Consider the following 24,273-nt stretch of genomic DNA (forward strand, 5'->3'; position numbering starts at 1 on the left):
ATATTTTCTATTTACTTTTCAGATACTCAGCATATCAATTGGTGCTTATTTTAACCTCCAACAAGAAGGTCATGTTTTCGGCTGTTTGTTTGTCTGTTTGAAAAACTACTGCCCACTACTGCATGCACCAACGAAGGACACCAAAAAAAAAATCCCATTCAACAAATCTGTTCCTTTAAAAACCCATTACAAAAAAACAATAAACTGAGCTACAACCTAATGCCATGTATCCAAAATTAATTTTTAATTAACTATTATTGATCAATTCTTGTAGGTTTGGAGAAATAGACGAACGCACTGTCTTGCACAACATTTCAACCACAAATGGTTATTTTTTTGGATAAACCAGGCCTTTTTATTATTTTCTTTAGCACATCTAAATTGATTTTTTTTCACATACAATTGTCAAAGAAAAACAGCAAAAAGATCCAGAGCACCTCAGTACAGCTGTGTTGACTTAGACTGTAAAAAACATAGTAATCAAATGTATGTATAAAAGAAGGTAATTCTACATGTAACATTAGATATTCGAGACAGAAATCCCAGCAGCTGTTTGCATGCATGTGTGAGTGTGTGTGTGTGTTCAGTTACGTGTGTGTGTGATCAAGCCCAGTCTTTCCTATATATTTGCCAGATGGCTTCTTTGTATTTTTCTCTTCCTGTTTCTTTTTTTCCAGATACTGTGATATTGTTCTTACCGTGAGAGCCAGTTTTGTCGATAAAATTGCTGAGGTTGAACAGGGAGGTCCTGGAAGCCAAGTACTGAATGAACCTCTGAGGAAGATGAAGAGAACACAATAAACATTACACCTATCAAGGGCAATAGAGGAAGGAAATTAAGTTAACCCTCTGAGACCTGCAGCCAGTTCATAGTCATAGCCAATATTATCTTTTAGCAGGCTTACTTTTAAAGTTTGGGTAAAGATATTGGCATAATATGAAGCTAGGCAACCTAAGACATCAATTGGTACTATCACGCTAGCTAACTCCAAAGTTGGACTACATTTTGGTGAGGGAAAAACTGAGGGTCTCTTGACACTCTGACCTCAACATATCTGATTAAAAATGGGGTCATAGGTATCAACGAGTCTCCCTTTTACAGGCGTGCCCACTTTATGCTTATCGCATGAATATTTCTGCATACTGAGGTCCCTAAACAGTCTTAGAATTGCAGAAATTGGGTATTGCTGGAAAGCTGAAATTGGAGCCAAAATATACTCATATTATATATGATATAATATAGTATATATATATATTCAGGTTTGATGATCTTTGTCCCTGTAGTAGCCATTTCATTGTAAGAGCATTTTTAAAATCCTTTTTTGGTTTGATACCAAATCACAGCATGCTTTTTTCTTTGGTGTTCCTCAAGGTCTTGGTGTCTTAATACACTATTTTGGAGGACTTTATTAAAAAAATATATATATATTTTTTAAACCATTTTTATCAATGCTCTAGTGTCCAAAAATAGTTCTTGTTGTAGTAAGAATTGTGGAGTTCACATGATAGGATGGTCTCAACAGGCTAGTAACAAATGGTATCAACCCAAAAATTACAGCAACAATTTTTGAGACATAATTGAGCTAGATAATGGTTTAATACTCATATCATGATGTTCTAAGCCCTTATACATTCTACACTTTCGACACTTAAAAAGATCTGAGCTGCATCTCAAAATAATCTTCAGATGATATACACCACTTTAATGTGGCATCACTGTTGACCTGCTATCACCCCTTAAATATCCCCTGCCCCCCTAAAAAAAAGACAAATATTAGTCTATGGTGGGTCTGTGAAGGTCACATTTTAACACGACAACAAAAACACTTTAATGCCTGTAAGTAGCCTTTTCTTGTACTTTTTAAATTATATTTTACTCTATCACATAGCAGCATTTACAGATCTAACTGCATGGATGACTGCACCCACACTAAACCCACAGGGCTCATTTCATTACTTTGAGGAATTGTGGTCAAGGCCTGTATTTGTCTGGCTCCTCTCAGCAGCACAGACAACTCTCAAAGCACCCAGAAGACCAATTTCAGCTCTCCAAAGGTAACCTCACAAGTTAATTAACAAAGCATTTACTATACATTTGGACTGCGTGACAATTTAACAAATCCATTTAGTAATAGTGTGCATGCGTGACCTGCAAGCAGCGTGTTATCGTTGCTCCTGTTCGTTATTTTCGAACTTTTCGCTTTTGTTTTTAGCTATTTCTTTGATTCTTTGTAACTAGTCATTTATTAAAGTAAGTGCATTTGTATTTATATTGTTTTATATTTAGTGTAGAGTGCTTTAAAAAAATGTTACCTTTATTTGTTACAGAATTACTTTCTATTTCATTCTTATACAGCAGACGTTCGTTGAAATTATCTACATTTATTGGAAGTTTTTTTTACCAGAAACGATGGAAAGGAAAGGTGTTTAAGGAGACATATAATCTTCTATTTTTATTAGCTCCATATTTACATACAAAGCAATTTCCCTCCAGGGATTAATGAAGTATTTCTGATTCTGATTCTGATTCTAAACAGAATTGTACCAGATATGATTGGTCTGCTTGGGTCTCACCCACCAACCTCGTTGCCGTGGACACACATGTGATGAGTGGTGACAAGCGCCTTGAAGACGACCACCCAGCTGGCATTGGTGGCGCGCTCAAACAGTGTGTCAGCCATCTGAGGGATGTTCACGTTGGTGGTGTTGGTGGCTGACACCAGGTCTGCAAAACAAACCACAAAAAAACCCATTATCATCATTAATATCATGTGAAATTTGCAGGTGTGCTGACATTTCATAAGAAGTGGTATGTAAGAGGAGAGGTATGGTTAGTTTAGTCTCAGATAAATGCCTCCCTAATTTGAGCAGCTCTGATTAAACTTTGATTAAGTGGGCAGGCTAAGTGTTCGCTGCAGAGCTGCCCGAGACACCCATGAGAATATTAAGCCAGGAGGAAGACCTGATGTACATACAAAATGAAGTTGGTGCCCAGGCCCTCTCTCTCTCAAACACACACACACACATGCAGGCTGACTATGCAGAAAGACAGAATAATGCTGAGTCAGCTCTCCTTCCCGATGCCAGTTCAGATACTCAGACAGACAGAGAGGTGTCCAACACTAAGTGTCCCGACTGCTGCATAAAGTGTGAAACATCTCATTTCTCTCTTCAGCCTCTCAAGTACAAATAAATGTTCTGTATCTCCTTCTGTGGGTCAAACAAGCAAGTACAAGTACATTTACTCAAGTACTCATTTACAATTCTGAGTTACTTGTTCTTTACTTGAGTATTTCTATTTTCTGATACTTTACTTCTTGTCCACTGCATTTTGGAGGCAAATATTGTCCTTTTTTTTTACTACTTGTTTGCAAAATATAAATTGAATAATAAATCATGTTGGATTAATATAGGTTAAGCTACCCAGCAGTATATAAAGTAATTCATATAACTCCACAATCAGGGAATTTGAAATTATTTTAAAGGACAAAGAAATTGCTTCCCTTGATCAGTGTGACTGTTCCATATAAGTTGGCTACTGAGGCTCACTCAGTGTTGTTGTGATAGCTGTATTTGTATTTAATTGTGTACGATAACTGTGTTTAATGTTGTAACTTGTCTCTTTTTTATGCTGTTTTCTTGGCCAGGTCTCTCTTAAACAATAGATTTTTTTTTTTTTATCTCAATGAGGCTTTTACCTGGTTAAATAAAGGATATATATATATATATATATATATATATATATATATATACACATATATATATATATATACACACACACACATATATATATATATATATATTCTAATTTCATTGAAAAACACAGTAAAATGATTATTGGATTAAAATCATTGATGCATTCATGTGGCCATCACTTTAATGTTACAATATGATATGTTACAATATGCATATATATATATATATATATATATATAATGGTGCAAAAAGTATCATAAAGTCCAGTTATCAGTTATTATACTATTATAATACTCAACAATAATTTGTTAAAAAATGATGTTGCAATCATGATTTCAATAGATAATCAACATAAAATCTCACATTTTATTCATTCTTTGTCTGATGTGGGAGTTTCTTCAGATAGAGAGAGAGAGAGAGAGACAGGCAGACAGATGGCCACAAAGACTGTCATGCAAATATAAAAAGAGAGCGAGGGGATTTGGTCAGGCAGAGTAGGTAACACTTTGAAAAACGGATCATGATATTTTTCTTGCAGATTGTCTGCCAATCATGCCTTGCTACGATATAGGCCTTGAACATGTTCGACACACCTGACATAAATGAATAAGGGGTGTACAGTATTGCGGTTGTTTAGGGCACAGTTGTGGTAGAATAAAAGAACAGAATAACAATATCCTCTATAGTGGGGCGGATTAGCTTAACAATCGTTCACTTTGTGATAAAAGCATGAAATTTGGTAGATGTGTTGGTGAATATGTTTCAAACAAATCTGGATATTGGGCCACCTCAAAAGCGCCCCCTAGTGGCCGTGGCAGGCATTTGTTATACAAATAAATCAATGATGAATAAAAACTGCCCTTTTAATAATACCAACTGGTGATGAATTGTATATTGTTGGAAAGCCTGATTAGTCACCTTTACAACGAGGTACAGCTTGTAAGGATCGTGCATTCATGGAATGAGCAACGGGGCTAAACGTGTGGGTAGCACCCCCCAAAAATGTGCATCCCCTGTGGGGCGAATTAGCTCAATAAATCACAAGAATTGTTTATTTTGTGATAGAAGCACACAATTTGGTGGATGTGTTGGTGGATGTGTTTCAAACAAATCTGTATGTTAGGCCATCGCAAATTCGCCCCCTAGTGGCCATAGCAGTCATTTTCTTCGTTAAAATTACAAAAAATATTTAAATTTTTTCTTAAAATATTTAAAAAATTTAAACTAAATATACAAACGTAAATTAAAAAATGTAAATACACATATTAAATTAACAAAAATCCAGTTAGACACTCTTTCAGTTATTTTTCCTGCCCCACCACAATCGGGCTAGCCATCGAGCTAGCTAGCAAATGAGCTAGCTAGCATTTGCTTCCTGGGACAAGCAGTGCAGTGGACTGTCCATCAAGGTATGTCTAAATATTTTATTTCACCTGTTATAATTATGAATAAAATATGCTATGAACATCATAAAGGCTAAAGAGAAAAACAATCATCATGGGCCTTGGCGGAAAAGCAAATTAGCAAGATAGCAAGGTACTTAAGCTAGCTAGTTAGCTTGGAACATGTATCAGTGGCTGTTGGGTGTGAAAGCTTAATAAGACACTGTTAAATTATGTCCTGTGGAATGTGGACATCCCTCTCTGCACACACACACACACACACACACACACACACACACACACACTATATGTAATGTCTCCTTTGCCCATGTGGTTCTTTTTTTCTTTTTTTTAAATGTATTTTATAACTCCATCACAGTTAGTCAGGCAGCTTAGGACCAGATTTGAGAAGAAAGGGACACGCCGGACAAAAGCACCAAAATTTTTCCACATGCTCTCTATCACCAAAGGTTTCACCTTTTGGTAGGAGCCACTTCATCAAGATTGCAGATCGGAGATGGCAGCCATATAAGCCATAAGCCATAAGTCTATGAGAACCAATATATCTTCCAAGCCACTTAGAAGGTCAATCTTGGTGTCAAAATATACATTTTCTGGGTCAAAGAATCATTTAAAGCTATTGAGAATATCACTGGATGACTCACTGTAAATAATTTGTTGATCAAGATCTGACATGAGATGAAAGCGTTCCCTTGATATTTTTTGAGCAGTGTACATGGCAGCTAATCCACACTCTCCCGTGAACATTGATTCCAAACAGTTTCAACTCAGGATTCCCTGCTGCAACTTGAAGCGAGTTGCCCAGTCTGAGTGAAAATGAACATATCTATTTGATCAAATAATCATCTAGTGATATTCTCAATAGCTTTAAATGATTCCTGGACCCAGAAAATGTATATTTTGACACCAAGATTGACCTTCTAAGTGGTTTGGAAGATATAGCATTTCTCATAGACTTTATATGGCTGCCATCACCGCAATCTTGATGAAGTGGCTCCTACTAAAAATTGAAACCTATAATGATAGAGAGTATGTGGAAAAAATGTGGTGCTCTTGTCCGGCGTGTCCCGTTTATTTGGCTAAGCCGCCTGACTAAGTCACACACCTCAGTACAAGGATTTTGCCAGAAAGAGTAACCTGCTACAAGTAACCCTAGTAGAATTTTTAAAATGTATGATTTTTTTCTCTGTCTAAATGTGTTTTGTTTTTATTGTTGCAGGTCATACAATATTGAAAATTATTTTTTCTTTTTAAGGAGCAACAGAAGAATACAAGCCAAAGAGGAGGCCGTAGCCTGTGAATGGGAATATCAAGACCTAATAAAATGTTATACAAAGTTAATGTTCTTTTCTATTAGACTGTAATAAAGCTTTTGTCACTTTAACATGTCTCTAAATTATATTTGTGGTGCTGAAAACATGAAACAGCAGCTGTAGGGTAGGCAAAGCATTCCTCGCCAGTAACCACCGGCGGCCATTTTTAAAAATGGCCGCTTTTAAATGGCCATTTTTGAAAATGGCCGCCACAGCCATCAGAATTTTTTTTGCGATGGCCCAATATCCAGATTCATTAAACATGTATTCAGCAATGAGTGTACCAAATTTGATGCTTTTATCACAAAATGAACAATTGTTCAGCTAATCTGCCCCACTACACAGGGGATGCACATTTTTGGGGGGTGCTACCCACACGTTTAGCCCCGTTGCTCATTCCATGAATGCACGATCCTTACAAGCTGTACCTCGTTGTAAAGGTGACTAATCAGGCTTTCCAACAATATACAATTCATTACCAGTTGGTATTATTAAAAGGACAGTTTTTATTCATCATTGATTTATTCGTATAACAAATGCCTGCCACGGCCACTAGGGGGCGCTTTTGAGGTGGCCCAATATCCAGATTTGTTCGAAACATATTCACCAACACATCTACCAAATTTCATGCTTTTATCACAAAGTGAACGATTGTTGTAAAATATTGAGCTAATCCGCCCCACTACTATAGGTTCTTGACATATTAAACATTACAAATCCCCCTGACATTGACGGCAGAGCAACAAGGGCAGGACTGAGTGTATCCATACAGACTGCCAGAGAGGATTGCAGCAAATATTGGCAGGCACCTCAGATAATGGAAGGAGTGGAACACTGTAATATCGAACAGGCCTTGGCCTTGCCTTGAGTAGTTAGATACTGCAGACCACAAAAGCAGCAGGGGCATGGGCCCGAGAGGGGCAAGAGAAAGACTCTCAAGAGAACAGCTGAGAAGCACTAATGTGGACATGGATGTGTAAGAAATGCTGCTCAAGGTCACATCAGTGTGGACAGAGGGGTAGGGGGTTAGCGTGGTTGGGGGTAGTTGTAAACAGATTATTACTAATCGCTGCTTCTGCTCTTTCTATGGGGGCTGCCTCACCGCCCATCCCCCCTACAGCACACATACATACACACCTGTCTTGACGCCACCTGTTTCACACCATCTCTCTATTATCAGCTTTTCTGTCATCAGTCAGTATAATGATTCAGGTTTATTTAAATATCTGCCTGGCACAAAATGGAACAGATAATATCAGCTTGAAGAGCCCCACTTTTTTATTCCATCCTCTGATTTGTATTTTTTCCCCTTCTCTTTCATTTAGCTTCACTTCTTCTGTGTGAAATGACTGGAAATTACACTTCACTGCAGCTCTTTTCAAATGACACACAGAGACATGGCCCACAATGGCTGAAATGCGATTATGTAACATTATCATGTCACTGGCACAGCTACAAGTTAATATTCATACTAGCACAGCTCTATCCATGGAGTCTTTCAGCTCATAATACCCAATAATAACTGCGTATGTAGGTATGTAATAACAGCTGTTTTGTGATGTCTAAAGGGCCATAACATGGGATATAATCCATGCCTTTTATTGTGGTATGATTACCTGAAACAAACGCACGCTGACATACAAGTGTGTGTGTGTAATGAGGATTGGCTGAGCTAAATAAAGACTGTAGACGGTAATCCACGGCCCAAAGGAGAGCTCTAAGAATGAACTGAGGCCTCATGCTGTGTGAGTGTATGTTTGTGTGTGACACGTGTGTAAATGTGTCTTTTTCCAGCCCATGTCTACTCTAATTGCTGTTTATGGTTTACACAGCAAACCCCTCTATTAGTAGTCCATAGTAATAGTAGTAGTAGTAGAATCTAGATAAAATTAAACAGAACTGAAAGTCTTATTCCAGTCAGCTATTCACGCCCTGGCAGCATTTCTTAGAAGGTTTCACACTGAGGGGCCAAAATTACTGTAAATTTTCACTCCTTCACTACTCAACATATAACAGACCCTATATAGTCCATTATCGTTAACCGCTTATCCACACTCAGGTCGCGGGGGGCTGGAGCCTATCTCAGCTGATATTGGGCGAGAGGCGGGGTGCACCCTGGACAGGTCTCCAGACTATCACAGGGCTGACACATAGAGACAGACAATCAGACTCTCATTCACACCTACGGGCAACTTAGAGTCACCAATTAAACATGAGTGCATGTTTTTGGACTGTAGGACGAAGCCGGAGTACCCGGAGAGAACCCACGCTGACACAGGGAGAACACGCGAACTCCACACAGCCTCTTGCTGTGAGGCGAGAGCGCTAACCACTACACCACTGTGTAGCCCACACTCTATAGTGGTAAGTTAAGATTTTGAACACTAAACAAAACTGGTAATATTTGCCTTAATAATATGTGACAAATCACATTGTTGGACTGTTAGCTCAATCCCAACATTATGAGAACAGAACATAAATATTATGCGGAAAATTCAGACTATGATGCACTGATATATTGGCAGAACTTCAAAATCGGCCGATATTTGCCTTGATGAATCCACTGTTTATCTGATGTGTTGCATCAGTTTTGCAGTGGTTAAATTATGTGTTGGACAAAACAGTCCTTTTGGACCTTAAAGTGTTTTTTTTTTTAAATAAACATTTCTTTGTTTCTCTGGTGCAAAAGAGGTTACAAATAACAACAAAAAATATCAACACTGGCTATTGGACAAATTGTTATTTCAAACATTGGCATCATCCCAGAACTTTAGCATCAGTGCAACCTGAATAAAATGTCAAACAGTAAAAATTGTGCATGATATAGAACATTAGAGGTGGTTTAAGACAGAAATATAAGGCCTCAGTCAGCAGCTAGGTAGCTTAACTTAGCATTAAGACTGGAAACATCACCAGACACATTAAGGAGACCTTTCAAAGGGTTTTATGTTCTCAGCAATGTTTTTCCTTCTATCAAATGTTCAGTGTATGTTTCCCTGGGTCAATATGCTGAAATAAACCACCTAGACCTCATAGATACTGATATTACTCTTTAAAACCTACACCCTCAAATTTGTGTGCAAGACAGTTCTGTTGACTTTGATATCCCCACAGTCGCTAAACTGATTTTTATCATATAAACTGCATTTGAAAAGTCAATCGCCTTTTTTTGCAATTTGAACTGCAAACCTACAGTAGCCCTCACAAAATGATTTGTATGAAGAACATTCCCAGCACCCTGGGAACATATGCCCACCTGGAAACAGAGGCAACAGCTAGCATGGCTTTGTAAGGAAACAACATTCACCAACCAGCCTCACAGTGACAACACTTCAGGAACTGGCACAGAACTCACTGCAAAACAGCAGCTTGTCTTTACAGTTTTTGTCTGGATTAGATAGCTGAGATGCAACGTGTTAATTAGTTAGCTACAAGTGCTAGTAGGTGGATTTTGTCACCTTCAGTCAGCCAGGCTCTGTTTCCCCTGTTTCCAGTCATTATGCTAGGCTAGGCTAACCGGCTGCCGGCTATATTTGAAGTACCAGACAGACATGAGCGTGGTCAGTCTTTCCATCTCTTAGCAAGAACGCAAATATGAGCCATTTACCCCGAAAAAAGGTACACTTTTAAGGTATACTTTTAAGACCAACAGCCCCGCAATTAGATACAATTTGCCCAGACATCCAGAAAAACACGCTGCTTACACAAAAGTGACTCACACATGCACACCATACTACAGACTGCATACATCTAACAGCTATTCACTCATGTAGATGTGATCATCAGCTTCCTGTTGAGGTCAGTATATTGATTCCACTCCTCAAAAAACTTCTATTTCTACACCCAGTGTATTTTCAGCGTGGCCTCAGATGGATTTTAACCTAATGTCTTTGGTGTTTAGTGAACTCTTTGAGTTGACCTTGCACGGACCACATGTTCCCGAGAAATTTGTAACAGAAGCCCTCCAGTGCTCGTTTCACTCCATGGACTGCGTCTATATTCACATGTGAAATGTGAAGTGTGCTTTACAGCTATTCACAAGAAATAACACCCATTTCACACCTGGGTTTCATTACCTGCGCTAAAATTAAATGCAGGCATCAAAGCAAAAGTAAAATGAGACGCTTGCTTTCCATATGGGCAAAAGTCTTGCACACATATATTACATTTGCAGCTTTTATTTGGAGTTGAATCACAAGTCAAAAGGCACCTATGACACACACCAACCGCCTCAGGCTGTTCATCGCTTACACAGATAGTAATGGCCTCCTAGTCCTCCTAAAAATCCATTACAAATGCATTTGGTGTATTGGTTTTAGTAAAAGGAATATACAGTTATTATCACCTCTGCACTCTAGAGATGACAGGCCTGTCATTTGGGCACTTCCGTCTCACAATCGCCCTCTGTCATTACAGTGTCATCCCTTGACACTCTCAATCTGTTGCCATGGCAACTGTGCTGCACCACCACCACCACCACAACCAACAACACACCCACAGCCACCCCAAGGGTCACTGACTGTGTCACCGTGACAAAGGAAGAAATACGACCAAATACCCTAAATCAGACACACTGAAAGATGTTATTTAGGAGGTTATTACTTGCACTTTACTGATGTTTACTTTCGTATTTTCAGCCTAAATGATATCAAGACATAAAAAATTCATCAACGTGGAGTTTTTTGAGGTTAGGAATTTCCTCCAGCCAAGACACACATGCAAGAAAAGCACAGTGGCCTACATACAAGAAGCTTGTTGAACTGCCCTAGAAATGGATACAGCACAAGCTCATAGACTAAAAACCTCACGAATGGAACCAACACACCCATATGCGTGTACTGCATCCTGCTGTACGTCTCATAAAGAGTATAAGCATATTTCCATGTGTCTGTGAGGTTGGGGTATCAAGAGGTGAACCAGTCTCCTGTAGTTTGGAGAAAGAGGTCGTTGCTCATATCAGTCACAGTTTGCAAAACAGTCCAAATCTGCACAGTGGAAGGAACACACACAGAAAACAAACACAGCAGAGATAGAGACAGCGGAATGCAATGGTCCCTTGTGCATTGCTAGCATTAGCATTGTCACCTTTGGCTGTGTAAATAATGCAAGGCAGTCATTGGCTGATTATTCAATTATTCAGCAGGGGAGTGGATCACAAGATATAAGGTCCTAGACCAAGACACAGGACCAGCGACCACACACACACACACACACACACACACACACACACACACACACAGACATAAAAAGACACCTAAAGCCAATCAGACCACCCATCTGTATGCAGCGCCACGCCAAGCTTCGGTCTGACTCACTATTTGTGGTAGATGACAGCGATTAATCATAATTTGTCATAAGTTGGCCCCTGCTGTCATCTCGAGACGTGTCAATAAAGCTGTGAGGTCTGATAATTATATTCTGTAGTGACTTAAAGGCCCTATACCTGCCTAAACCCACTGAGAGGCAGCATGAAACAGGTTTCTTTCAGCATTCATTTAGTGTGTGTAACACTTACACTCCCTTCATTATCCAGGCTTCAGCAGTTCTGCTACAATAAAGTGTGAATGTTAAGTTAAAGGAAGTGGCTTTGCTGAGAACGGAAATGAAATATTCTTGTTCTGAGCATGACTTGTCAGGCTGCCTTAAAATATGACCTTTTCTCCCTCCCTCTCTCCCCCCTACTCTCCCTTTCTCTCTCTGGGTTTCCATCATCTTTACTGGAGGCTGACACAAAGGGTCAGCAGAGGGGTCATCACCATGGTTGCATCAATTCATTATGGCACCACACCCATTTAAGCTAAACGACTGGTCAGAATTATAATGCTGTGGTGGCATGTGGTGTTAGTGAATAGTGCTGCCTGTTAACTATGGCCCTACGAGGCCAGGATAGGGAAGGAGAAGAAGAAGAAGAAGACGGAGAGGAAGAAGAGGAAGAAGAAGTGCACTTACACTCCAGGTGCTTTTTCTTGGGCGCCATCACTTCATGAGTGGTGGCTTTGCAGACAGCCCGGGCCATATCTGATCCCGTTAGCTGGTATTGCGCAGCGGCGATGCGATCCGTGAGCGTTTGCCCCGACATTTTCTCTCTCTGTTCAGTCGACCACCTCAGGAATGTGTTTCACCACGAGACGATGAAAAGAAAATAGTATGAATATAACCCGGCTGCTTCCCAGTGAGCGGATCCCGTGTTTTTTCCTCTTCCACCAAACGATAGGCCTGTGACCTTCTGTGTGGGCGGAAATAAAGCACACAAAATGAGCTCAAAGCGCTACATAAACGTTATTTTCGCATCAAATCGTGCGGTCACGTTGATGATATGCGCGGTGACATGAGTAGACTTACGCAAGGTTGTGAATTCCCTTCGGCTCGTCCCGTTATAGGCTCCGACCGTTCAGTTCAGCACCTTGGACAGCTAATGCCACTCGGTTATGTAACACTCAACTGGCAATGAAAGCTATTTTCTCACCCTGCAGCAATTTATGTGTTGGTTTTTTTTTTTTTTTTTAAATAGGCCGATAAAAATGCGGTGCAAGGGAGACTCCTTTGAGTGTCCAATAAAATATTGTTAGAAAATGACGGAATGTAAATCAACACTCCATGGGTCGGTCAGATATCCCGTTCTGGAGGGGGCATCAGGTTTGCCTCTTTCCTCAATTTCAATGCATTAAAAAAGGATTTCAAAATAAAAGAAGAACCTGCAATTTCCTCCTCGGTTGTCAGATTGCGGTCTTTCCTCTTCGATCAGTCCGTTTTCGGCTCAGATACTGTGTACCGCTCCACAGATCGACGGAAATGCGCACCGCTCCCCGGTGGTGTCGCCAACACTGCGCAGCGCAAGATGCTCGGGAAGAGGAAAAGACAGAAGGGAATTTCCTTTTTCTCCTTCCCCCCCTCCTGCTTGTCGTTTGTTTATTTATTTGGCCTATCTATACGTCCATCTAGACTCTCCTCCCCCAGCGGGTGCTTGGACAGGGTTGGATGACACGCGTCGCATCCCAAGTCTCGTCTTAAAGGGGAGTCACTATATAAGAAACTCGTATGCGCCAAAAGGGTTAATATGCGAGCGTGACTGTATGTGCTGCTGCATGTAAGGTATGCATCACACAGGTTTGCACGCACAGCATGCAGAATGGCTGACCATGAGGATGAAACACAGTGCTTGCTAATATGCCACTACATGTTTACATTTATGGTTATGATTTGCCAAAGAAGCCTATAGATTCAGTTTAAAATTTGACCCACAATAAAACAAACAGCAGGCTCCATATTTGCGCTATAATGACCCAAAATAGCGTATTATTGCTTTTCTTGGATATATTTGCCTGAAATAAGGTGAACCAGAAATGCAACAAAAGCAATCAGCCTTTTAGTTTTTGCATGTATCACATGCATGTAACAAATTAAATTAATAAATCTTTTTGAATGTATTCATTTGGCTTGGTTGTGGCGTGCAGGGCGTCCCTGTATCACAGTACTATAATGAGAGTAATGCATGCATGGAGAAAAGGCACGCTGTGCGTCATTGCGTCACATGACGTACACGGAACTCTAGCCACGTCGTCAATGCAAGGAAGGAGGAACCGGAGAAACAGGAAGACAGATTCATTGAATGCACTACACTGCTGAAGACCCAGAAAACAAAACAGTAAGTGAATTAATAACAACTTTATATGCTTACATGTATAACTAGCACTGTCTCTTACATTCGGCGCTTAAAGCACTAGTTTTTGCTAGTGTTTTCAGCTGGATAATGTAAGTCTAGTGTGGGAGCGAGGGAATATACTCAGGTTGCCTTAGTTCCTAAATTATGGCCAGGGTTACTTAATGACAGGACTGGGTCATTTAAGGATAGGAGAGGTCAGAGTTCAGGGAAGGTATGCAGAATAAGTGTGAAACAGGATGGGAGGCTTCAGAGACAACAACATACAAAACACATAAATTTATACTCACAGGTAGACCCCTTTAAAATTATATACTGCCCAACAACTGCTTATCTCAGGTATTCTTTACTGTTTTGGCTTAAGATTAATTTAATTTAAATGAGCTAGATTCCATTAGTAACTTTAAATAAAGACCAGTAAGAAATCTAAATTGAATTGAATTGGCTCTGAACTAAAAACAACCAGGTAACCATTTTTTATTTTTTATTGTTTGGTCACTAGAAGTCCCCATTTTCATCATGAGTTTATTGTGTTTGCTGTTGAAAGTAATAATACATATATATGTGTTTGCAAAAAGTGTTGAAAGATATGTTCTACCTGCTAAGGCTAACATACAATTAATACATTTCATGTCTATTGGCTAGAACCTAAAATGTATACTGTGGTGTGTTTACATTGATATTTCTCCTGACAGGCTTTGTGAGGACTTCAGACTCGGCACACATACACACACAAGCAGGGAGAGAAGACAGATAGCAGAGAACTGGGGGACACACACCCTACCCTTAACAAGGCACTCTGACCTTACTCTGACCATAGGTCATACATACACACACACAAGAAACTAGCAGGCGAGGTGGAAATGGCAGGGACAGAGAAAGGCAGCCTAGATCCTTTTGAACTCACGTTAAAGGAGTGTAAAATATTAGAGCAGAAAACCTTTTCACCATCTGACACAAAATTGTCTGATTAATGTTATTCTCTGAGTGCTAAAATGTATGATAATAATTGCATATAACTGTTTGTTAAAATTAACGGGAGTGTGATCACATGTAAAGTTTGAAAACACATAGACTCACATGTGGGGAGGGTCAATAAATGTCCTAGAATGATACAATATAAATTGGAAATATAAAGACATAAAATTAATCTTATAAAGGAATTGCTTCTGCACAGGTTGTCTGCCAAAACTATAGAATATACTATAAACATTTTAATATGTCTAATGTCTAAAAAAGGTTGATAAATGGCAGGAATGGTGAGTGACGAGACATTTTTAGAAATTGTCAGCACTTCTTAGGAGCAGATACATTGTCCATTTAAACATAGAAGTGAATTACTTTTCAAGAGATATAGAGGAAGCCACAAGATAACACTCCCCTGGCTTACACAGAGCAGGCATAGCAGCCTGTTCACTGCATGCCCTAGCACTACTCAGAAGCCTCTTGAAGATGTAGATGTAAGAAAAGACTTTGAACTGGACATCCAATTATATAGCTAAGTAACTATACAAGAAAGTCCCACTTCATTAAATCTGGTATAGGAAGCCTTTTGATTTTCAACGATTACAAACTTTATCAATTAGAAAATAAACATCATAATGAACTGTAAGTATTTTCTAAGGGGGAGTTTAAATTTAGAATGACGGATTTGTCTGTGATAAACTTAACAGCAGGAGTCTTTACAATAACTTAACTAAAATAAAGATTCACAGTTTGGAGAAAGATGGCCTCAGACCGAGGTGAAGACATCTGATGAAGATCACTCCCCGCCTCTTTTTCAATTTGCTGCTTATATTTGCGAAGATAATGTTAACACATTTACAGATATAGGGCACGTCTACACGTAGCTGAAGCTATAGTTGAGTTGGTAGAATTATATGTACATGATGACACACTCTGTTCTGCACACTAGGCAAGTTACTCTGTTATTTAATTGGTGTAATTCAGTTTTATTGAGTTTATCTATTCAGTAGGCGAGGCTGCAGCTGTAATTTGCAAACTTTGCCCTCTTTTTCTCCTTTGACATGTTCCATGAAAGTTTGGTCTAGGCGTTGTTTTCACTGGGCGTTTTAATTATAGTGATTTAGTTTTATTAGAGAATGTTTAAAAAAAGCTCTAACGATTTCTGAGTACAAATTTTTACATATATATTGTTCAAATTTGCTCAGCGTCAACCAGTTACAACATCAAAAGGCTTCTTTATGCAGTAATTTGGTATGATAAGCCTCTAATAAGATGACGTAACTGTGACAGGGATCATTCTGCTGCATAACAACTACTTTTACTGTTGTTAATAATAATAATAATAAAATAATAATAATAATAATCACTACATGCAATAATTTAACAACATAAACACAAAAAACATATACACAAACTGCTCTTTCTTATATCCACATTGCTGATGATTATCATAAAATGTAATTGTGTATATATATTTAGTGAAAGAACCAATATTTAATCCTACAGAACTGTAATATCAAAATTGAGGTATTTGGTCAAAAGTATAGCAATATTTTATTTTCTTCATGTTGCCCAGCCCTACCCCTGTATACTGAATCTTTATTAGGCTATGTTCTTTAGTTTAATTCATTAAATAAAAAAGTAATACATTTTGGTGATAATACCTCTGTTTTTAACATCATGTGAACGTTTATTTATTATGTTTTATTTTTGCATTGTTGTTAGCCTTAATACATCTTTCACCACTGACTGTTGTGTTTGTTATATCTTTATTATGTGTTCTCAGTGATGGCCCAATTTCAGGAGGCAGTGTCAAAGCAGTCCGGTCTGCACCCCAAACCTGCAGGATTGGTTTTGCAGTATGGCACCGCTGGTTTCAGGACTAATGCCAAACAGCTGGACCACATTATGTTCAGGATGGGACTGCTGGCTGCCCTCCGCTCCAAGAAGACCAAAGCCACCATCGGAGTCATGGTCACCGCATCACATAACCCTGAGGTGAAAAGCATTCTGAAATGTTAACGTCATTTTGCTATAGATCTATGATTTAGTTTCCATTTTAAATGATTGGATTTGTTTACAGTTATAACCTAGTTTATTCAAGACAGTAGTATTGTTTTCTTTTCATATATTTAGGATAAAACTTACCGGTTACATGTCTTACTTTCCCTTAGCTAGTTTTATGTGATCCTACCAATGTAAACAATCCCATAAACACATTAAAATCATATCCTCCCCTCCAACTTCTTCCTGTTTGTCTCTTTATATCTACACTGGTGTAGGAGGACAACGGGGTGAAGCTGATTGACCCCATGGGGGAGATGGTGACGCCGACATGGGAGGGTTATGCCACCCAGCTGGCCAACGCTGAGCAGGCAGATTTGCTCACTGCTCTGAAGGACGTTATCGAGAAGGAGGCCATAAACATGAGCCAGGAAGCTCATGTGTTTGTGGGCAAAGATACCAGGTAAATTATCTTATATTATTACAATAAATACACATGTGTTAACAGTGCAGAATGGTGAGCTAACATTCAATTTAAAAAGCTAACTTTGGCAGCAAATAATTCACTACACAAAAGACTAAAAAAACACCTGTGTTCCCTAACTATAGAAGCAGCAGTGCCAGCCTTTCACAGGCAGTATTGGATGGAGTATCTGCACTCGGTGGCCACAGCAAAGGTGGTGTGAATAAACTTGTTTACTGTGATATTAAACTAATTTCATCACTCATTTGATATTAACTAATTCATCAGTTTTCTCTCTCCTCGTATTGCTCTTTATCTGTCCTCTAACTCTTCTCTGATTCCATCAGACTATGGTTTGGTGACCACCCCACAGCTCCACTTCATGGTTTGCTGTCAGAACACGCAGGGTAAATACGGAGAAGCCACAGTGGAAGGATACTATAAGAAACTCTGCCAAGCTTTCATTCAGCTCACAAAGAATGTAAGAAACCAGGGTGTGTCATGAGTTATGTCGACTCATTCAAACTCCACCCACTTGGGTGTGATTTTGCATATATCCATTCATCCATTCAGGAATCACTCCTTTTTCTTTCCCTCCACCTTTTTCTCACTAGGCGTCCAATTGCACAGACGACCAGAAGCACCTCTCTGTGGATGGCGCCAATGGTATCGGGGCTCTAAAGGTGCGTGAGATGGAGAGTCACCTGAAGAAGGAGCTGCATATATCGCTGTTCAATGACGGCAGTAAAGGAAAGCTCAACCACCAGTGCGGGGCAGACTTTGTCAAAGTGCAGCAAAAACCTCCAACAGGTGCAACTTTCTAGACTTGCAAAAACTATGAAGCAAAATGTTGTGATACAGATGGAAATAATTTGTCTTATAAGGAAAATACTTGAGTGACAACAGAACAGTAAATATGATGTGATATGATTATATTTGTGGTTTGTTTTATGAAATCACAGATGCAATGTTCCACCACAAGATGGAGACTGTTAATCATCAAACTGTTAATATAATGACCATCATTTTTGGTCTTACACTCACTTTGTATAACATTTGTGCTCATTTCTTTGTATGTAGTTTTTGTTAGAGAAGTGCCCAATAAATGCATACGACCAAGAGAAAAATTTAACATTGGAAACATATGTACTTGTATGTTTTTATTATACCACTTCCAGCTTTGATCTCTTCTTCTCTCTGTGTGAAGGCATGGAGATGAGCCCAGGGGAGCGCTGCTGTTCCTTTGATGGTGACGCTGATCGAATCGTTTACTACTACGCCGACTCTGAAGGACACTTTCACCTGCTGGATGGAGATAAAATCGCTACTCTCATCAGCACTTTCCTTAAAGAGCTGCTCACACAGGTATGCTCTCAAATACAAAAAAGACAACAATAAATATAAGATATCCACAAATACCAAAACTACGTTGTTTCTGTTCATACAGGCTGGTCTTGACTTAAAGATAGCAGTGGTGCAAACCGCTTACGCTAACGGAAGCTCAACAAACTATTTAGAAGACACTATGAAGGTGAGAAAACACAAGTGTGATTCTTTAATCCCTTTTTTTATCCATACTGTATGAATAAGTTCACACTTTGTCATGTGATGTAGGTGATTGTGAGGTGTACTAAAACTGGAGTGAAGCACCTTCATCATGCAGCCCAGGAGTTTGATATTGGCGTGTACTTTGAGGCCAACGGTCATGGAACAGTGAGTAGATCAAACACTTAAACAGATCACATAAATCACCAATCTGACATTCTGGTGTCACTAAAGGGATAGGTTGGATTTGTTAAAGTGGGATGACTATAATCATTGTATTACCTACAGCAGATGGTGTATAGCCCTGTTTCAGTTTGTGGGGAAATTAAGCCATTATCTATTAGGGCTGTGCATGTTCACTGGTCTCGCGATTCGATTACAATTATCTAGTCCACGATTTGATTCGATTCCCAGGTGCATCACGATGCGTTACATCTTCGATTTTTTTATATTACAAGACATGGTTACTTTTTCATAGATAAATACTACTGGTCTGGTAAATGTGGGTTCACATTTTATTATTTAAAGTGCTTTACAAAATGTATAGCTGACTTTTGGAGTCAAGTTGTAACTTCTAACAACTTCCTGCTGCTCTAAGGACATTCCTGACAACCAAAACTTCTGTAAACCAAAATAATTAGTATAGGCCTAGTCTACTACCCACATTATCTGTCTGATTATCGATTATGGACTGTCACTGCATCGATGCAGAATCATCCACATCTAGATTGCGATGCATCAATTATACAATTATTTTCAACACCCCTATTAGCTATGCTTGCTTCACAGCTGCCAGACAAATAGTAATTTTACCTTACAGAACATGGGATTTGCTGATCTACTGCTGCCTCGATCAAATAGTTTGTTTATGTTATTGTGTGACTTTGATGTTTAGGGTTAGTTCAGATTCACCAAAGACACACAATAATAACCAAACTGAGGCAAGACTGAGGCAACAGTAGATTAGCAACTTCTATTTTCTACAAGTTAAAATGACTGTTTTTGTCAATGGATGTTTGGTGGCTTTGAAAACTGTTGCAGTACTGCTATTGCTTAGCTTCTGTGTCAGTATCCTCCTAATACTATATGCCTGTTTCTCCAAACTGGCAGTATGCCACCCACCATCTCCTGTAGGTAAAACACTGACTATATTACACAGGCCCAACCATAATTCAATGAGCAGAGGTGTGCGTCATAATGTGTTTGTGTTGCAATCAGGTGCTGTTCAGTGCCGCAGCAGAAGAGAAGGTCCAGCAGCTCGCTGAGGACTCCGGCATCAACGACGAGAGGAAGAGAGCAGCTCTCCTTCTGCAGAACACCATCAACCTCATCAACCAGGTGGACACACACACAAACACACAGCTGTATTATTACACTCACTCACAGTTCTGATGCGTAACTTCGTGTTTGTATCTTCTGAAGACTGTAGGTGATGCTATTTCTGACATGCTGTTGATCGAAGCCATTTTAGCCATCAAGGGTATGACTGTGCAGCTTTGGGACGCCATCTACAGTGACCTACCAAACAGACAGCTCAAAGTCAAGGTACTCATCATTTATGTATTATGATGTGTAATATTTAGTAGATAGTTAATCCTGTGCGGTTGTGTGTTTTTCTTGCACCTGCCAATTGCAGAGGCGGCTACAAAACAGGCCTTGGAAGTCCTTGAATTTTAGTGAAAATGGGTCATTGAATGGATTTATTGTATCAGTTTCCAGCACTTGTTCAAAGTCAGTTTATACTAGAATTTACAGTCATGTAAAAAAAATATTAGACCACCCGCCACCCATCACTCATTGCTTTCTTGTTCATTTAATGCCTGGTACAACTAAAGGAGAGCTACAAGAGTTGATATCTAGCCATTTTCCATGGCTTTCTTGATAATAGTTTTGGTTATTATCAAGAAAACCATGAAAAATGGCTTGATATCAGCTCTTAAATTAAACTCTTTTGAGCTTTTTCTGTTGTTATCATTATATTTATCCAAACAAATGTACCTTTAGTTGCACCAGGCAGTAAAATGAACAAGACATTAAAATTTTTTCCATGACTCTTTACAAAGAGTTTACAAAGTTTCTTTTTTTTCCGGTTGATGGCAAAGTTAGTTAGTTAGTTAGTTAGTTAGTTAGTTAGTTAGTTAGTTAGATAGATACTAACTAAGGTTAATTGTCATATTCAATATGTAAGTAACAAATCAAATTAATTAGGGTGTTGAAGCAACAAAAGTTGCTTTCTTGTTATTACACGACAGTTTTTGGAAATTTTACGTGCCTTTGAAAAACAGTTTTGTGTTATTCGCTGTGCAACTGTTTTCAGGTTAATTATAATGGTCGCTTGCACTTCAGCCCCTAAATGTTGTCTTTATCCACCTCCATTGTCTTGCAAGTGCCCAATCAAGTCCATGTTAATCTTTTTTACTTCTTGATTGGGCTAGATTTACTAGCTTACTAGCCCCACGTGGCATTTTTGCTTGCCCCAGGCAATCGGGAATCCTTAATGTTGAGCCCTGTATATGGTAAAAATAAAAGGAGGGGGGAATTGATACAGCATAGTAAAGCAATATTTTGTGTGGCAATATTATATAGATTCGTGACCGCCAAGTATTGATATTTAGTGTTCCAACACCCGGTGGACTGTCGGTATTTTCACTGTTTTCTACAGGCTCACTTTTAGGAATATACTGGAGATACTGGTATCATATGAAAAAAGAAGATCTAAGGAACTATAGATACCATGTGGATATCACGTCGGGAATTTGTGGAAATAATGCTCCAAAGCTAGGATTTCTTTATGTTTCATTCAGAATAATTCAGAGCAGTGAAGCTTAAAGTTGAGAAAAGTTTGAGAAAATGCAGCAATTGTTGTCATCCATACATTTGATAGCAGTTCAGTTTGACTGAATACTTTGTTGGTCAGTCTGTGGGTTTGACTCTCACTGTGGAGAAATAAAAAGATTGAAGTGAGATGAACAGTGTAACAAACCACTTTTTGGCTTTGTGAAATGCTGTTTCTCGTTTTGTCCACTAGAGGGCAGCTTGTGTTTGTTTTATGGGTTAAATCCTAAAAAGTCCTTAAAAAGTGTGTTTAAAATACATTCTAACATGATTTGGGTATAAAAAATATTATTCATGATTTAAGTTAATGGTAAAAATGCAATTCATCTGTTTTTATGTGCCTATTGTTCGTTTTTGAGCTAATGTTAGTAATGAGCTTTTGTTTTGTAATGAGCTTTCTCTTCCTACTTCCTGGCAGTATTGTGTCTTGCGGTAAAACCAAGCAATTGCAACGGTACGAGCTGACGGTAAAGGCAGTAAAAGCTAAAGTAAATGAAGGAAACAAAAGGAAAATAAAGCCGTGACGGTAACACAAGAATAAAACGGCGACGGCTGACTGTAATAGCAACCCCCCGAGGAGGCACAAGGTAGAGTGTTTAGTGTTTGTGGTCGTATTTATTTTTGTGTTGGAAAGCTATGTTAAGTTAACTTTGCGTACCTGCTGTTGTTGTGTATGGCTTTGTGTATACAGTAGTGAGAACGGAATGTAACTGTATCTTCTTTATTTTCTGTACTACAGTTCTCACGTTGGTTTCACGTTGATTTATGGACTTAATAAGGAGCTTGTATGGAAATAAACATTGTGAAAACCATCAGTCGGGTCCACCATCTTTCGGAGGGTGTGCTACAAGCAGACTTATTTGACAAAACAATTCTTGATTGAATTTAATTTTGTGGACACAAAAAAATTGTATCGCAATACTCACCATTTTGCAAAATGCTTAATATTGCAAAAATATCGTGTATATATATATATAATATATTGTGACTCAAGTATCGGGATAAAATTGTATCGTGGGGCCTTTGCTGATTCCTTCCTCTATTAAAAATATTACACCTAGATTAACGTGTGGGCTTCAGTCATCTCTCCCCATTTTATCAGCACTTCATAGAAAGAAATTAGCCCTGCTTCTCTTGTTTTGACCAAACATGACCTTTATTAAGTGTCCTTCCTTAAGGCCTTTATTATCAATTTAAAAAAAATAAATACATTTAATACACCTGTGACTGCAGTAACCCGAGATCTGGTAAGGTGTCGGTGTCTTGCTCAAGAATGCTTTCAAAGACTTCCGGAGATCAGAGCTCTTGATCTCTGTTGCTGTACCCCCATCAGTGCCACTTCGACACGAATATTGTACATAAGCAGTTAAAGTCAGCTGATTTTTCTTCTGCAGGTGTCAGACCGCAGGGTGATCGACACAACAGACGCAGAGAGAAAGGCAGTGAGCCCAGCAGGACTGCAGGAGGCCATCGACAGCTTAGTGAAGAAGTACAAACAGGCCCGCTCCTTCGTGAGACCCTCCGGCACCGAGGATGTAGTGAGAGTTTACTCCGAGGCAGAAACACAGGTGAGATTTCTTTCTTTATTCCTCTTTTGGACCTTTCCCTATCCCTTTGTGTTCTGATACATATTTGTGTTGTAGGAGAGCGCTGATGCCCTGGCACATGAAGTCAGCCTTGCTGTTTATCGTCTCGCTGGGGGAGTGGGGGGCGAACCCAAACCACTGCAATAGATACGCACAATCACAAAACACTAACTAATCAATCGGTGCTTTTTGAATGCAATCTCAGATGACGACATCATACTCTAATGTTGCTATTTATCAATTTGCTTCCTTTCAATGAGGTGCCAGATTATTTTGTACTGTTACTTGCACTTGGTACTTTACTCACATTTTCTACTTCTTTGTTATTGTCTGTCATTGTGAAGATATGGGACACGGAGGGAGACAATGAAGGGATTTTATGCTACTTTAAGTATTTCTAATCATGGCTTCTTATTATTTCTCCAACAGGCTGCAATGTCCCTGTAAATTATGGGTTTCTATGTAGTCTAAATTGGCTGATTTACTGTATATATGCCATGATTAAAACATCAAGTCTTCACACAAATGAAGAAGGTTTTAATGGTTTCAATTAACTTTTCACCTAACTTCCTACTAATGGAATCTGTTACTAGATGTAATTTCTTTGCTTTATGAAACAGTGAAATCACAAGTTTACATGAGGGGAGTTGTAGAAGTTGTTCTTCCCGTGAATGTCTTTTGGAAAACCTTTGCTGCTTTGGTTTAAATAAATAATGGAAATGAAAAAAAGAGAGGGTGTAAGTGTCTCTTTTGATACAAATGACAACTACAACTATGATTGCTTGCTGTTTATTTTGTTATT

At 39.0% G+C, this 24,273-nt stretch overlaps 2 protein-coding genes across 7 annotated transcripts in view; one reads left to right on the forward strand and one right to left on the reverse strand.

Moving 5' to 3' along the window:
• The window catches only part of snap91b (synaptosome associated protein 91b), a 33,246-nt gene extending 19,995 nt beyond the window's left edge, over nucleotides 1-13,251 (reverse strand). For 2 of the 6 annotated variants that reach the window (XM_059355790.1, XM_059355789.1), the window contains exons 1-4: nucleotides 12,755-13,247; nucleotides 12,362-12,638; nucleotides 2,583-2,725; nucleotides 699-774 (exon numbers count right to left, since the gene is read on the reverse strand). In XM_059355790.1, coding sequence (XP_059211773.1) covers nucleotides 699-774; nucleotides 2,583-2,725; nucleotides 12,362-12,491 — 349 coding nt within the window. In that variant the 5' untranslated portion in view covers nucleotides 12,492-12,638; nucleotides 12,755-13,247. Of the gene's footprint in view, nucleotides 1-698; nucleotides 775-2,582; nucleotides 2,726-12,361; nucleotides 12,639-12,754 lie in introns of all 6 variants that reach the window. The other 4 variants (XM_059355792.1, XM_059355791.1, XM_059355794.1 and 1 more) reach the window with 3 other exon arrangements.
• A 404-nt stretch (nucleotides 13,252-13,655) lies between these two features.
• Nucleotides 13,656-24,194, forward strand: pgm3 (phosphoglucomutase 3). The gene is made up of 13 exons (XM_059355788.1): nucleotides 13,656-14,057; nucleotides 16,825-17,036; nucleotides 17,321-17,505; nucleotides 17,652-17,719; nucleotides 17,853-17,986; nucleotides 18,120-18,315; nucleotides 18,713-18,870; nucleotides 18,953-19,036; nucleotides 19,120-19,218; nucleotides 20,269-20,388; nucleotides 20,473-20,595; nucleotides 23,280-23,453; nucleotides 23,529-24,194. Coding segments are annotated over exons 1-13 (1,644 nt in total). The 5' UTR covers nucleotides 13,656-14,056; the 3' UTR covers nucleotides 23,619-24,194.
• The last annotated feature ends 79 nt before the right edge of the window (nucleotides 24,195-24,273 follow it).

Source organism: Centropristis striata, chromosome 18 (genome assembly GCF_030273125.1).
Source record: "Centropristis striata isolate RG_2023a ecotype Rhode Island chromosome 18, C.striata_1.0, whole genome shotgun sequence".
NCBI classification, from domain to species: domain Eukaryota; kingdom Metazoa; phylum Chordata; class Actinopteri; order Perciformes; family Serranidae; genus Centropristis; species Centropristis striata.

What these genes read in the sequence shown, in the direction of transcription:
- pgm3 (XM_059355788.1), top strand. An exon ending in TCATTCAGCTCACAAAGAAT is followed by an intron (nt 17,987 to 18,119) that starts GTAAGAAACCAG and finishes TTTTCTCACTAG; the next exon opens with GCGTCCAATTGCACAGACGA. An exon ending in ATTTAGAAGACACTATGAAG is followed by an intron (nt 19,037 to 19,119) that starts GTGAGAAAACAC and finishes CATGTGATGTAG; the next exon opens with GTGATTGTGAGGTGTACTAA.